Genomic DNA, 14,783 nt, shown 5'->3' with positions numbered 1-14,783 from the left:
TGAGAAGGAAACTCTTGGGTGTCCTGTTCCCTCTGCCACGAGGAAATCACTCGTGCTGGCTCGGTGCGGGGGAGGAGGCTGGAGACTACCTTCAAGTGGTTGAGATGCTCTCCTGCCTTCTTGGAAAGCAATTTCCACGCGTGGGTTATGTGTGCTCGATTGCCCAGCAGATGGTATTTCACTAAACAATGCATTGATTCTTCACGTTATGTAGAACATATGGGCTCCTTCTCCGCGTATCAGCTTCATTTGATTATGTGATACTTTTTAACCTGTACTATGCAATAAAAGTAATTTCTGCTGATAAGGGAGTAAATTACTTTGGGCATTGAAAATACTCTCTTCCGTAATACAATATTAAGGGAGATGTTAAAGGACCCAGTTGCTGTCGAGTGAACGTGAGTGGGATGTCCCCTGGATATTCTGTATAAAGTCTGCGGTGGCATTCTTTTTTTTTTTGCAGTACGCGGGCCTCTCACTGCTGTGGCCTCTCCCGTTGCGGAGCACAGACTCCGGACGCGCAGGCTCAGCAGCTCACGGGCCCAGCCACTCCGCGGCATGTGGGATCTTCCCGGACCGGGGCGCGAACCCGTGTCCCCTGCATCGGCAGGCGGACTCTCAACCGCTGCGCCACCAGGGAAGCCCCTGCGGTGGCACTCTTCATTGGGTACCCGGGTCACCATTTTAATAAGTGTTTCACGTCAGCAGCTGGGAAGGTAAGGAACCAGAATGTTCTGCAATGAGCCATCTGCAGCTGTACAGGTGGGCAGACATGGGGCAGGGGTGGAGACCTTCCACTGGGACAGCCAACCTCCGCCACCTCCATCGCGTGATTGGGTGGAAAAAGGTGCAGGTACGTGGTGGTCTCCAGTGGGAGGCAGAGTACCAATCAAAAGGGAAGTGCCTCAGTTTCCCCATGTCTATGTAGACAAGACAGATGTGGGAAGAAACCCCCACTTCAAGCAGTTCAGAAATGACAAAGTGTGTGAAACTCAGGGCCTTAAACAGAAGATTCCAAACTAGGTCCTCTCCCCGGCCCCTGGTACAGCCCTAGGACCACACCAGCGGGATGTAGCATCTTTCTGCTGGTAGACTGACAGAGTCATTTTGATTCAGTATTAGTCAGGGAACTGAACAACTCCTTGACACACTGTGCTAAGGCCAAGATGAGCACCATCTGAGTCCAACATCAGCCCAGCCGCTACATTGCTCCTGGAAAGTTCTGTGGTTAATTTAGAAGGAATTACTTTAACAGATTTTGAAAATAGATGCAATTATGAAGGAAATCCACAAATATTGAACAGCTCTCCAGTTACCAATACAAAATAAGACAGAGAAGAGTGGAGGCCGACAAGCTAGGCAAGACTTAAGATGCTTTATGCCTTCCTGAGCAATTCTAGAACCCTTGGATTGGCCTGGTTGTCTGGGTTAGCTGTCTTTGGATTTCCAGAAGCCTAGGGAAGTGGACAAGTTAAGAACTGCCCATTACTCAGATAACTGAGGACAGGAGCTCACTGAAGGTCTCCAAGGACCCGTTGTTAATCTCGCCCTCTAGATGGGCAGTGCATCCTATAGGATAAAAGTTCACACTCTGAAACCAGACATTTCTCGATTCGATTTCTGCTTCCAATATGATGAGCTGTGATACCATGGGTGAATTTCTGCATCTCACTGAGCCTCGGTTTCTACAGCTAGGAAATGGGGCTAAATGACACAACAAATGATAAAACAAATAGTACAGAACCTGGCGTATAGAAATGACTGCATGAACACACAGAACCAACACATGCAAATAGCCCTAGGAGTCAGTGCAAGTTTAGAGCTGGGTCAAGGGGTCGGAGTCCCCAAATTATGGAATATGCTTTGATAGCCACAGACTCTTTCGATTATATAGATATGTCATCATATGGAGTAAGGAAAGAGAAAGAAATCTTTGTAGGATTTCTACCTCGCACTTGGTATTTTATGCTAGGTGATTTACACATCTTATTTTATTCCACCCATGTCTACCATCCTTCTGGGTAGTTTCGTCATCATCCTATTATATCCATTCTAGAGATGGAAGCTAGGGAGTAGCTCACAGATTTCAGTTAACTTGCCTGAGGTCACCCAGCCAGCGCCTGACAGGATTCAAGCTTAAATGGCTAGGCTTCAAAATCTGCACCCTTCCTAGTTCCGTGGGACAGTCTCCCCGCCCGCTTAGTGATGCCGCGATAGAGATGCAGCCAGGAGGAGGGGCCGGTAACCCACGGGAACGTCCCTCTGCATCTAGGTAGCCTGCAGCCCCAGCCTGATTCCAAGAAAGTCCTGTCACTGTCTGGGACCCAAGCCCACCCCATGCAACTTATACCATACCGTGTCCCAGCAGGAGCCACCAGCCTGCGAGATGCTAATTCTTGCCTGTACCTAGCCAGATGTTTCTACTGCTCTAAACCACAGGTCACCTCTTTGCAGTCTGATTCAGAAAGACCCACATCTGTCCTCACTTAGACTAGAGTGGGTCTGTCGGTCGCTGACTGCTGGGCCAGGATCACCGAAGTCAACTGAACGGCCAGGGCAAAAGTATGGTTTCTTTGAACTTCCCATCTTCATTAGGATAGGCGGCTTTGGGGCGAACCTGTGTGACAGCTAGGGTCACAGATGGCAGCATGAGTGGCTGAGGACCACTGACTCACCCTCTGGTGAAGCAGGGTTCTCCTCACATTTGTTTTGTAGCCAACCTCATGTGTTCCCATGAACAGGGCTCTGATCTTTCATCCCAGGTGTCAGTGGGTGAAAAACACTAGCTGAGCCTTGGCCCTGGCTTCTGACTGCAAAGCCACATTGTCATGTACTCACTGGAGCTGACGATTAAAACGAAGGTAAAAGGCCTCGGTTCAACCTCACCTCTCCAAAAAAAAAGCCAAGCGCCTCAATCCCAATTAATTTGCAAATCATTCTTTTCTCCTTTGCTCTGTTTCTCTGTATTGATCCTTACCATTGAGTGAAAACGCGAAACAGACGTCTGCCAACACATCATAGTTCAAGTTACTTTAAACTTTAAAGGAGAACTCAATCCTAGGCCTTTTTCACTCTCTCAGCAAAAACTGGTCACCACGTCAGCCCTGAGCTAACCCCCTCTTCCCTCATGTAGCCCTGGAAATCAGACAGAAAGAGAAGGCCACCATGGAAAACTCAAGCCATTGAAAGCAAGTTGACTCCACCATGGCCCGTGAGCAATGGGTCGAGCAGAGCAGCATACCTTTATTCTCTCTTGTCAGTTTGTCGGCCATGTCCCAGTGTTCGTAGCCCCGTAACACGTTGCTAGTGATGTTGACGTGGCTGGCGGCCATGTGGTGAATGCGCTGGGGGATGGTGACCGGGCCGTTGTTACAGTTCCCCATTGCGTTGATGGGAGACACGTTGTTGAGAGACACTGGGGATGGAGTGTTTCTGGGGGATGGGAAGAGACAGGCTTTGTTAGGTTGCTTGGGAAGAGTGACAGCGGCGTTCTAGGCCTCCCCCATCACACTGGGACCTCATGAGGACGTGATTTGCCACAGTGAGTTTTAGCATGGTGAACATATATGAAGCTTGCTCTCGCATCCCACCGACTCCTCTCAGAGGACATCCTATAGCTTTTGCCAGCACAGTAGCTTTCTCCAGAGGCCCCAGCGTAGAGAGAACTTATTATCACCCTGTTCCTGCCTCATTAGACCAACCCACACGGGGCCACGGGGCCACGGGGCCAGGCTGTAGAACGAGCCATCCTTATCCTTTTCTAACTTTAAACCCTGAAGTCTGACTGCCTTTGGGAACCACTGATGACTCCATGCACATCGCTACTTTGTTTTAAAATACCACACAGAGGGCTGGGTGAATCTTCCTCTGGCATTAATTCTACCCACAAATGTAGCTCTTACTTTGAATACATCTAACAAGTCTTCTGATGTTCCAGAGAAAGCATCAGCTCAGAGCTATGATGATTTCTCTACCTGCTGCCAGAATGGATATTGGCACTTAGAAAAGACTTGATGTGCAATACTGGTCTCTTATCAAAGTGTTTTGTGGAAACCACGGTGACAGTTTGCTCCAAATACAGTTGCCACCACAAGCAAAGTGCAATCCTGAAAAGCCCCCCAAGGAGCAATACTAAGGAAGCTGGAACAAGTAAGATTACGAATATCTCTTTAGGATTCGTCAAGACGTGGCTACAGGATGGCTGTTAATCGCTGGCAGTTCACCTGCACACTGGGTTATAAAGAGAAGTTTGGGGAGTTCCTACTTTGGGCGGCACCAATGTTCGGAGGTAGATTTTTGTTTAATCCTTTAATGCCAGCAACAGGAAGTCGCCGGCTGGCTGCACGTCGCATGGAGGGTCAGGGACAGTCCCAAAGGCTGGGTGGCTGCAAGACCTATACACCCCCCCCCCCAGCCCCCGCCCCGTCCTCGTTCAGCCAGCCTTCGAATGACTGCCCATCAGGAGGCGCCCTTCTCACACTCCCTCCCCTGTGCCAGCCACCTGTTGGCAACTACCTTTGCAGGGTGGCTGTATTTCTCAGAGCCGATCCCTGCTCCTAGAACAGATGCGCACCCTGACAGGCTGCATACACAGAGGATTTGGGGGAACGGCAGTCACCACGTACCAAAATGCCAAAGCGGGGCTGACTCGGTCTGGGAGCAACTCAACGGATGCAAACAGAGTATGTCTTCCGGTATGTTCTGGCATGAGGGGGAAAGTGGATCCTCTGTGCAAGTGCTCCGCGCTTGTGTGATGGAAGAGGGTGTGAAGGTTTTCCTGCTCTGTTTATAATTTCTGAGATGTTTGATACTTCTTGATGGAAAGATTTACTTTCAAGGTGGGGTGTGGTCAGGGGAATGGTTAAACTCGGGGACCTGGGCACAGAAGTGTTAGCAAAAAAGCAGTGAATGCTAGATTTTTTTGTCATGGCAGGTTGCAAATGCTATTTTCTAGTCTTTTCCCACCCAGTGGTGGTCATTAACCCGTAAATGTCAATTTAGGGCCAGAAAGGAAAACGTCCTCATTTGTAATCTCTAGAGAAGATTGCAAAGGTGTCAGTGTCACAGATGTTGAGAGGGGGACCGTGGGGTGCTGGGAAAGTTCTGGAATCCCAGGGACCGGGACTCTAGCCTGGCCCTGCCTTACGTACAATTGCCGTGTGCTCCCGAGACCCCTCCCCTCGCTGAACCTTCCCTGGCCTGCAAGAAAAGGCTGGATTCAGTGACTTCCAATCATGTCCAGAAGTCATAAGGGGAAACAAATCGCCTCGTTTATCTCCTACATCCTGAAAAGGCCTTTTCAGTTTATAACGTTGAAGAGGAATTGAGGGGCTTTCTTTCCCTTCCACTCGGCACTTTCTTTTAAATAATCAGCGGTGGAGGCGGGGAGAGCGAGGGCACGCGTTCGGTTTTGGTCACGACGGACCTGACACGAGGCTCTGTGAGCTGACCTTGCGCGGAGCACGGCTGCATACCCTGCACACAGCATCAGATGCGTGAAATCCACAAATCAAAACCCGCCTAGGACACTGCCTCTGGCTGAAAGAGGGCTGTTGCCGCGTTCATCTTGGTGTGCCTCCAACTCCAGCTTGGCTCTCCCCACAGCTTGGGCTTCGTCGTTCAGTTCTCCCTCTGTGGATCTGCTTCAGATCTGGTGCTTTTCTTCACACGTCCGTGGCACGTGGCCATGAGTGTGTACACACCAGCACAGGCTTCCGACCACTCACAGCATAAGCACCCTGGGCGTCCACCGTGCTCCCCTGCCTCCCAACCACACTCAGCCCCTGCTGTTCCTGGTAATCACGAGTCACGTCCCCGTTGGAGGTGGTGGCGAGCCCTGCGCGTGGAATGCACTCCCCCCAGGGATCTGCATGGCTCGCCCTCCCATCGTCCTTCCCTAATGTCCCTATTCAGGAACTTCCTCCCCCATGCCAAGCAGCCCTTTCTATCCCCCCTCCTTGTTTCGCCTTCCTCTATGACATTTATTATCTAGCACACGCACTCTTCTGGTACTGTCTTTCTCTTCCAAAAGAATGTGACCTTGAGGAGGTCCTTGTCTATAGATCCTTGTCTATTTCATCCAGCGTCATTCCCAGCATCTAGAACAGTGCCTGGTGCACATACTATGTACTTAATACCAGTTAGATAATGTTTGTAAAGTGCCTGGCAGAGTGTCTCATACACAGCAGGCATATGCAATAAATGTCTGGTGAATAAAAGAATGAACAGCCCCTTACCGAAACGAGCAAACAGTCTAATGGGGAGGGAAATCCATTCAATTCTGGCAATCTAGGCTAAGTGCCAAAAGTGAAGTGCACACCAAGAGCTGTGGGAGTTCTAGGGGCGAGATCACTCATGTTTTCCAACTCAGAAAGGTAACAGTGACAACAAAACATGGCAGTGGTAGTAGCCAGTATTTGTTAAAGTTGCTGTACACCAAGCACAGTGCTCTGGGCTTCACCGATATTATCTCTAAGCCTTGTGACAACTCTGTGGGTGAGTTTCTGCCACCACTGTTTCACAGATGGCAAAAGGGCTCAGAGAAATTCAGCTCCTTTTTGAGGGTCGCGTAGCAAATCGGTTGAAGGGCCAGGATTTGAAAGCAGGTCTGTTTTCCTCCAAAGTCCACTCTCCTTCCATTCCATCAAGTTACCTCAAAGTCCTACACTCCCTCTGCTAAAGGATTCACCGGACTTGGGTGTTCATCTTGACCCTCACCCTTGAGTCCGCATTGGCTTCTTTCTACCACTGTCCCCAAGCTCATGCCACGTTCACGCAGGCACAGCCCTCCCTAATCTCGGGGAGAAGTTTTGCTTGATGGGAACGTTCCCTCCAGTGACCACCAAACTCCTCACACCTTTTTACTGGCCAATGTCCCAAACATGTGGAGATATCTCTTCTCTTCCAACGCTTTCAATATGGTACCCACGGCCACCTGTCTACTGAAAGAGTTCTTCAAGGGCCTCAGATGGCCTCGTTCTTTCCTCCTTCCATAGCCTTCCCAGCCTTCTTTCTTTTTATTCTCTCTGGGTGACATCTGAGACTGCTGCCCCACCCTTTTAGACTCTCTATAACATGGTTTCCATGACTCTCTGTGGAGGTCAAAAAAGCTGGTGCACCACCTGTTTCTGTATGGCCTGTGAGCTATGAATGGTGTGAAAAGATGGACATTTGCAATCAATTGGATGAGCGAGAATGCTACCTTTGAACCCCAGTGACGCAAAATGTTATTTTTTCAAAATTCCATTCCTCTCCTGAACAGACTCGTATTATAAAACTTGTACTTAACTGCTGTTATATTCTGAATTTCATCAGTAAGATGTTTGTGGAAACTTGTTTTCTCTTATATTCTCTTTACATATGACACCCTCGGTTTTGCCTCTGGGCCGGCAAAGCCCCAAGTATGTACTATCTGGCCCTTTGCAGAAAAGGTTTGCCGACCCCTGCTCTATATCAAGTGGATTTTTCTTCTCCTTCTTCCAACTGCTTCTTCACGGCCAGGGTCAGGGAAGCTTGCTTCTGGAAGGCATCGTGAAAGGGCTGGTGCGGGGCCAGCTGTCATCATTCGCTGGGGGAAGCAGGCTATAGTGTTGCTGGGAGACAAAGAAGCCCTCCCTGACCACCCATGGAGGCCCGCGCTCTCTTTTTCTTGGGTGTCTGCAGAACTTTGTTCATACCTGTCATCCCCCTCCACTGGACTGCGTGCTTCTCGAGTGCAGGGAGCCCTTGGAATTCCGCTGCGTCCCAGGTCTCTTGTAGGGAAATGTACCCAAAGTGTTTGCTGAATGAATGGGCTGTAACCCCTGGGCGACCGTTTTGAGTTGCCTCATTCAAAAGCTCTCTGGACTACCAAAGGGAGTGTGCTTTCTTCAGACAGGAGCTGCTTTAAAAATCATTTCGGGAGGCTTTTCATGTGACTTCACAAGCTTACAATGTGTTTGAGTTCTTTCGTTGCAGAATTAAAAAAATTTTTTTTTTCCCAATGATCCTTTAATGGCTGCTTACCTGAATTTGCCCTTGCTTTACTCCGTGCTCAGAGAAAATAGCTTTCTCTGGGCCTTTCAATAGTTATTTTTATTTTCTGAGCTTCCAGAGAGAAGCGTTCTTTCACTTTTGTCCGTCAGTGTAAGAGTGAGACCTAATTCAACAGTTTGAACGGTACTTCCTTTCAATACAGTAATTGAGTTAACATGTACTTTTTAATGGATCTGTTCCCTCACTCTGAATGTTTTTATGATCTTAGAGTTCACAATCCCACTGCTTCGGGACTGTGCTTTAAACTATAAAGTGGCAAAGGAGACTATTTCACTGTTCAAGAAAGTGTTTTGATCAGAGACATAAGAATTTTGAAATGATGAAAAATGGGGAACCCCCCCCCCCAGCTCTTTGTGAAGGTATACATCCACTGGTGGGAAGTGGGCTTGGGGTGGTGAGGGAGGTATTGGAATCACAGGAGAAACGGGTGCTCAAGCCAGTTAAGTGTGGGCATGTAGGCAGTTCAGGGCTGAGACAGAACTAGGATTCCAAGTCGCCCTCTGAAAAGGAACCTGTCTTCAGATGAGCCTCCGACGTCACTGGGTCCGGCCCTTTCGTTGTAGAGAGAGGAAGGGGCTCTCTTAGTTTACCCCGGGAGCTAAGGACAGCTCCTGGCCCACGTCAGCTGGCTTCCCAGCTCCTGCCCTACTGCTGGAGGGCTGAGCTGCCCCGAGCAGATAGGGCTCTAAGGACGGCCGCAGAGTGGGTGAGTTCACTGAGCCTCAGACCGGCAGTAGCGTAGCTGCTTTTACATTTTAGGTCAGGGTATTTTAGTATTAATATAAAAATCATCATGAAGGTTCAGATAATTGGCTGACGAAGGGCCTTCACATTTTCAGCGCTATTATGCCTCTGGTTTTATTAAAGCACTTACCATATATCAATGAATATTTCATTGGTCTTTCATTACTGAGTGACTCATTGAAAAATCACTGCAGTGGAGGTAACTTTACCCTGCCTCCCCGAAATGGCACGGTGCTTGCCATCTCATTAACTGATACTTTTATGGCCGTCATTTGGCTTAAAGATCAAACAGTGAAAGAAATTTGGAATCACATCATCTTAAACTTTTCTGTCCTGCTATTAGCTGAAACCTGACTAGAATTCTGCGTGCACCAAAATTACTGTAGATTCAGAACTGACCTTTCCACCTGGGGTTGTCAATACCCAATATCTGGGGTCTATTCGATCGCTGATTTTCATGAAAAAATAATTTTCAGAAGATACTTACTTTCCATTGCCTACCCATGGAGATGGTATCTGAGCGACTTTTGAAGCATTTTGCTGAAAGAGAGAAAGAGAGAGGGAAATGAGGACATCTATCTTGTGTTTTATTAATTCAGAAACAGATGGAAGTGTGATTTCGAGTACATTAATATTGATTGCAGCATTTCGGGATGCCTCCTGTTTCCTTACCAGAGCTGGAATGTATGTGCACGTCAGCACACCACGATGTGCACTCGATGAAAATAGCTGGTTGGAATAATTAGTGGGCTCCAATCAGGACCATGAAAGTCACTTGATGAAAGATCTTATATACTAAAAGGCCCAGTGAAATCAGACTCAGTTCTCCAAGAAGTGGTTTAATTATCCTCATCTGAAATTTATTCTGCAAAACAAGCTCTTCAGAGTACAGACAAGCTTTTCACCTTTAGCTCCAGTTACAAACTTTTTCCCCGGGATGCAAGGTAGGATGTCATTTCTGAAATCCCAGGAACTCGCCAGGACCAAGCAGCATTCGTGTGTGTGTGTGTGTGTGTGTGTGTGTGTGTGTGTGTGTGAACCACCTTGATCTGCTATCATCACATGCATATCCTCATGGCTGATGGTTTTCCAGGGCTGCATTACAGTGATCACTAAACAATCTTTCCCTCTGATGGGCTGGTTTAAAGAATGGGCCTCCTCGAAAAGGGAACCCCCCTGCACTGTTGGTGGGAATGTAAATTGGTGCAGCCACTATGGAAGACAGTATGGAGGTTCCTCAAAAAACTAAAAATAGAATTACCACGTGATCCTCAACAAATTAAAATAGAGCTACCATATGATCCAGCAATCCCACTGCTGGGCATATACCCTGAGAAAACCATAATTCAAAAAGAGTCATGTACCAAAATGTTCATCACAATGCTATTTACAATATCGAAGATATGGAAGCAACCTGTGTCCATAAACAGATGAGTAGGTAAAGAAGATGTGGTATATATATACAATGGAATATTACTCAGCCATAAAAAAGAACGAAATAATGCCATTTGCAGCAACATGGATGTACCCAGAGATGATCATACTAGGTGAAGTAAGTCAGAAAGAGAAAGACAAACACCATACGATATCACTTACATGTGGAGTCTAAAATATGACACAAATGAACACATCTATGAAACAGAAACAGACTCACAGACACAGAGAGCAGATTTGTGGTTGCCAAGGGGGAGAGGGTGTGGGGGAGGGGTGGGTTGGGAGTTTGGGGTCAGCAGATGCAAACTAGTACGTATAGGATGGATAAACAACAAGGTCCTACTGTAGAGCGCAGGGAACTCTATTCAATATGCTGGGATAAACCACAATGGAAAAGAATATGAAAAAGAATGTGTACAACTGAATCGCTTTGCTGTACAGCAGAAATGAACACAACATTGTAAATCAACTAGACTACAACCAAATACATTTTTTAAAAAAGAATGGGTCTCCTCTGTTGTAGTGGCGGTACACTTGTGGAGCACAGGAAAACCCGACACTCAGCACCGCCCCATGTGGACAACTCGTTATAATGGCCTCACCAGGTGGGAGCCTCCAGTTTTGAACCTCAAAGAAGCTCGACGCATCGCCAGAGGAGTGAGTTACTTAACGTCTGTTTGGTATCTTTCAGTGCCCTGAAAGTTACACAGGACAGGCCGCAGAGGACAGATGCTGGGGCTGGGGCTCAAAGCGCGACCACAGCATCAGCACTGCCTGGGAACTTGTTAGAAATATGCCCATTCTTAGGGCACCCCAGACCTACAGCATCAAGACGCCTTTCCAGAGCCCAGGCTGACACTGTAGACATACGGTCGTGGGCAGCTGTTGCATTTGACCATGTTCACCTCCACAAGCACTGGCTTTATTACGGCCACACCACCTGATAGCTGGGGGACCTGCTCCTTTTCCCGAGTTGGTGTCCGCACACAGCTGTGCACCCTCTCTCACCGGGTTCTGACGTCTGAGGTAAGGTCATTTCAAACAACTGCCTTGGTGCAACTGAGCCAAGTTGTCTGATGAACTTGGCAAAAAAATATCAATAAAATTGTCCTTTTCCTTTCAGGACCTGCCCAACAGGAGCCTTGAGCCCCCTCAACTCTAAAACGTGACCAGTGTTATGGGGGTAGAAGCCACAGAAGCTCCAAGGACCCTCAAGCCAGTGATACCCAGCACAGCGGCCAGGCCTAGCTCCAGGCTTGCAGTTTTCATTCGGGCTCATTCCCACATTTCGGCATTGCATCTCGTGGTTGAAATATCTCGTTTTGCTTGCAGATTAAAAACTTCAGGGCTTCCCTGGTGGCGCAGTGGTTGAGAGTCCGCCTGCTGATGCAGGGGACATGGGTTCGTGCCCTGGTCCGGGAAGATCCCACATGCCGCGGAGCGGCTGGGCCCATGAGCCATGGCCGCTGGGCCTGCGCGTCCGGAGCCTGTGCTCCGCAACGGGAGAGGCCACAGCAGTGAGAGGCCCGCGTACCGCAAAAAAAAAAAAAAAGAAAAAAACAAAAGAAAAAACCAAAACTTCCGCTCCCTAGACGATGCATTTGTTTATTTATTGTTTGTTATTTTGGCAGCCAAAGCAATCAGCTATCTTCAAGTGCAACCACTGTCCTCCAAGACTCCCCATGGTCAAAGCGGGTGTGGCTGTCCCCGCAGAGCCCAGGGTGGCTGCGGTGACTTCTCTCACTGCCGAGAAATTTCTAGGCTGGCATCTCATGTAACACGAGACCGGCCAAAGCCATGGCCACAGCTCCAGCCGCGTCCTCTGGCGGGTCCACCGTGCAGGGTGGGCGGAAGGCATCGCCCCCCACCCCCCGACTGCAGCTGGGAAGCTGCCCGGGGCCATTTGTTCAGTCCAGAGAATCAGCGGGGGATTGAACTATTGTACCTTCTCTCTCTGGAATCAAATCAAACCTAAGCTCTCTGCTGAGCCCCAAAGGAGAGGTGGGAGGAGCCAGGATGAGCAAGGTTAAGCCTTTGGCAGCAGCAACCTTGACATTTAATAACATGCCTGCCATGTCTCATTAGTGATTTAATCACCCGGGGCCTATAAATTATACCAAATAAAGATTACCTTAAAATATTCCATCAGTGATCTGGAGTACTTCATGGCGTGGTCCTTCTTCAGTTTGAACATCCGCAGGTAGAGAAGGGACAAGCATCGGTAGCTGTGGCGTTGAGGAAAGGACCGTGTTAATGCCGATGCATAATCAAACCCATAAAACTAAAAACTGATGCCTATTTCGCAGTTACTCTCCTACGGTTATTGAGGAATATAAGTGAAAAAAGAAAAAAAATTTAAAAAGGAGTAAGCATAGCACAGGGAACTATACTCAGCATCCTGTGATGGAAGCATAATGGAAACGAATATGAAAAAGAATATATATAGATGTATAACCGAGTCACTGTGCTGCACAGCGGAAATTAACACGACATCGTAAAGCAACTACACTTCAATAAAAGTTTAAAAAAAGAAAAAAAGGAGTTCACAGAAGGTGGAAGAAGGAGGCCGAATGTCAAAGTCGGGGAGCTATTTTAAGAAGCTACACTGATGACTTTGAGGATGGACGAAGGGGCCCCGAGCCAGGGAGTGCAGGTGGCCTCTAAAACCTGGAAAAGGCCAGGAAGTTGATTCTCCCCTAGGGCCTCTGGAAGGAATGCAGCCTCGCTGACACTCTGATTACAGGCTCGTGAAACACATGTCAGACTTCTGACCGTCAGAACTGTAAGATAATAAATTTGTGTCGTTTTTTTAAAAAAAGAAGGGGTAAGCATTAAAATCCCATCTTGATAAGGGCATAAATTCAGAGAGTAAATGTTTAGTCAGCGACTGAAAAAAATCCACCAGTTAGCCTTCCAGAGTTTAATGGAAAACAAGAATAATGATCTGGGGGTAAGCAGCTTAAGTTGACTTTTCAAATCCTTCTGCAACATTTCAGCTGTTTCCTGGTGGCCTCCAGGAGGCTTACCATAGTACGGCCAGCTTTTTGTCCCCATCCGAAGCCAGGGGACTTGCAAAGTTCTTCAGCCTCATTGCATACCTTTGAAGAGAAAGGACAAGCTCAAGTGGAATCCATCTGACCCTTCAGAAAGTCCCAAAGTCATTGGTGTTCCCATCACCTAAATGCGCTAGCCCCACATTTGCTCTGGGTGTTAGGACCGAGAAGGGCACGTGGGCAAAAGTGTGCTTTCCCCAAAACATATACAAAACGACGACCACAGGAGTGTCACAATGGCACTGCTGTGACGGATGGAAGCTAGCTCTGGAGAAGCCAGCTACATCCGGAGCCCACGTTCCAGAACAGTGCTGTGGAACTACTGTGGGTCTGGCGTGTGTATAAATGCTGGCAAAATACTGTTTCTAAGAACATTCTAGTTAAACAATATTATTGGCTTTCAATGAGACGTGGACACAAATGTCAGTTTCAGTTGAGTTTTTGACAGATGAGGTAAATAATAACACAGCTATGTCTGACCTGAGTGTAGGGAGGCCTCCATCACACAGTTACAATGGCTGTGTGTTTCTAATGGCTCAGGTGTGGAACATATTCCTCTGGGAAGTGGTTTTTTTGTTTTTTAAGGGAGGTACATTTCACAGCAGGTAAAGGTCTGAGCGCCCCTAATTTATGGTGCTTGTATATTTTGTCTTTCCACTCTCTTTAATCGTTACTGTTCCACACCGGGGAGATCAAAGGTTGAGTAGTTCCCATTTTTTTTTTCTTCGAGCTGAGCAGATTCCATTCTGGGCCTTTAGACTCTTGAAAATCAATTCATTGCATAAAATCATTGTCTGAGCTTTAATGCAATTTCACAGGCACTCGTGGTGGAATAAGTAACAGAGTTCAGTGCTGCAGAGGGAAGTTGAAGACGTGCAGGCAGCCCCGACTAGCTCTCGATTACGAGGAGGCGACGGTGAGCCCGCACTTTCAGCAGCCTCCCCGGAACACCGGCGCCCCCTATCGCTCTGCTCTCCCCAGTTACTGCCCCAGTTGTGTCCAGTGAACATTTTCCAGCAAAAGGACCCGCGCACTTGATGTGGGTCCCTCCTGTTGTTGCCATATTAAGCGAAAAGGCTTCTTATGATGTCATAAATCTGTCTTTGACAGCTGGATCACCGAAATGTCAAGTCATTGTGATGCCCCACTTGCCTTCACAAGTATATGTCTATTGCAGATTCCCAAGGCTCGGAGCAACCATAGTTACTTGAATGAAAAAAATGGGGTGCTCTCTCTGCAGCCAGCATACTGTCAGGGAGAGACTAATACAGATCTCTTCAACATAAAATTACGCTACTAAAAACCATGTTCCTATTACAGTTACCCTCTAATTGCAGCCACTGTTGAAGTGCCTTGATAGTGGAGTTCCGATGGCTTACGTGGGCCAGAAGACTTAGTTGCTTTAGCCCATTTTATTCCCAATCGAAATTTCTCTCCAAAAAAAAAAAAAAAAAATTACACACACACATATACTAGAAAATGTAAAGTTCTACATATATAGAGGACATACAAAGTAGT

At 47.7% G+C, this 14,783-nt stretch overlaps 1 protein-coding gene across 4 annotated transcripts in view; it reads right to left on the bottom strand.

The window, feature by feature from the left end:
• The window catches only part of AFF2 (AF4/FMR2 family member 2), a 495,614-nt gene that overhangs the window by 5,966 nt on the left and 474,865 nt on the right, over positions 1 to 14,783 (bottom strand). For all 4 annotated transcript variants that reach the window (XM_032620526.1, XM_032620528.1, XM_032620527.1 and 1 more), the window contains 4 exons: positions 13,239 to 13,310; positions 12,344 to 12,437; positions 9,266 to 9,318; positions 3,242 to 3,432 (listed from right to left, as the gene is read on the bottom strand). In XM_032620526.1, coding sequence (XP_032476417.1) covers positions 3,242 to 3,432; positions 9,266 to 9,318; positions 12,344 to 12,437; positions 13,239 to 13,310 — 410 coding nt within the window. The remainder of the gene's footprint in view (positions 1 to 3,241; positions 3,433 to 9,265; positions 9,319 to 12,343; positions 12,438 to 13,238; positions 13,311 to 14,783) is intronic.

The sequence above is a fragment of the Phocoena sinus genome, chromosome X (genome assembly GCF_008692025.1).
Source record: "Phocoena sinus isolate mPhoSin1 chromosome X, mPhoSin1.pri, whole genome shotgun sequence".
Lineage (NCBI taxonomy): Eukaryota > Metazoa > Chordata > Mammalia > Artiodactyla > Phocoenidae > Phocoena > Phocoena sinus.
The sequence above is the reverse complement of the archived record's forward strand: the minus strand, read 5'-3'. Positions and strand labels throughout refer to the sequence as shown.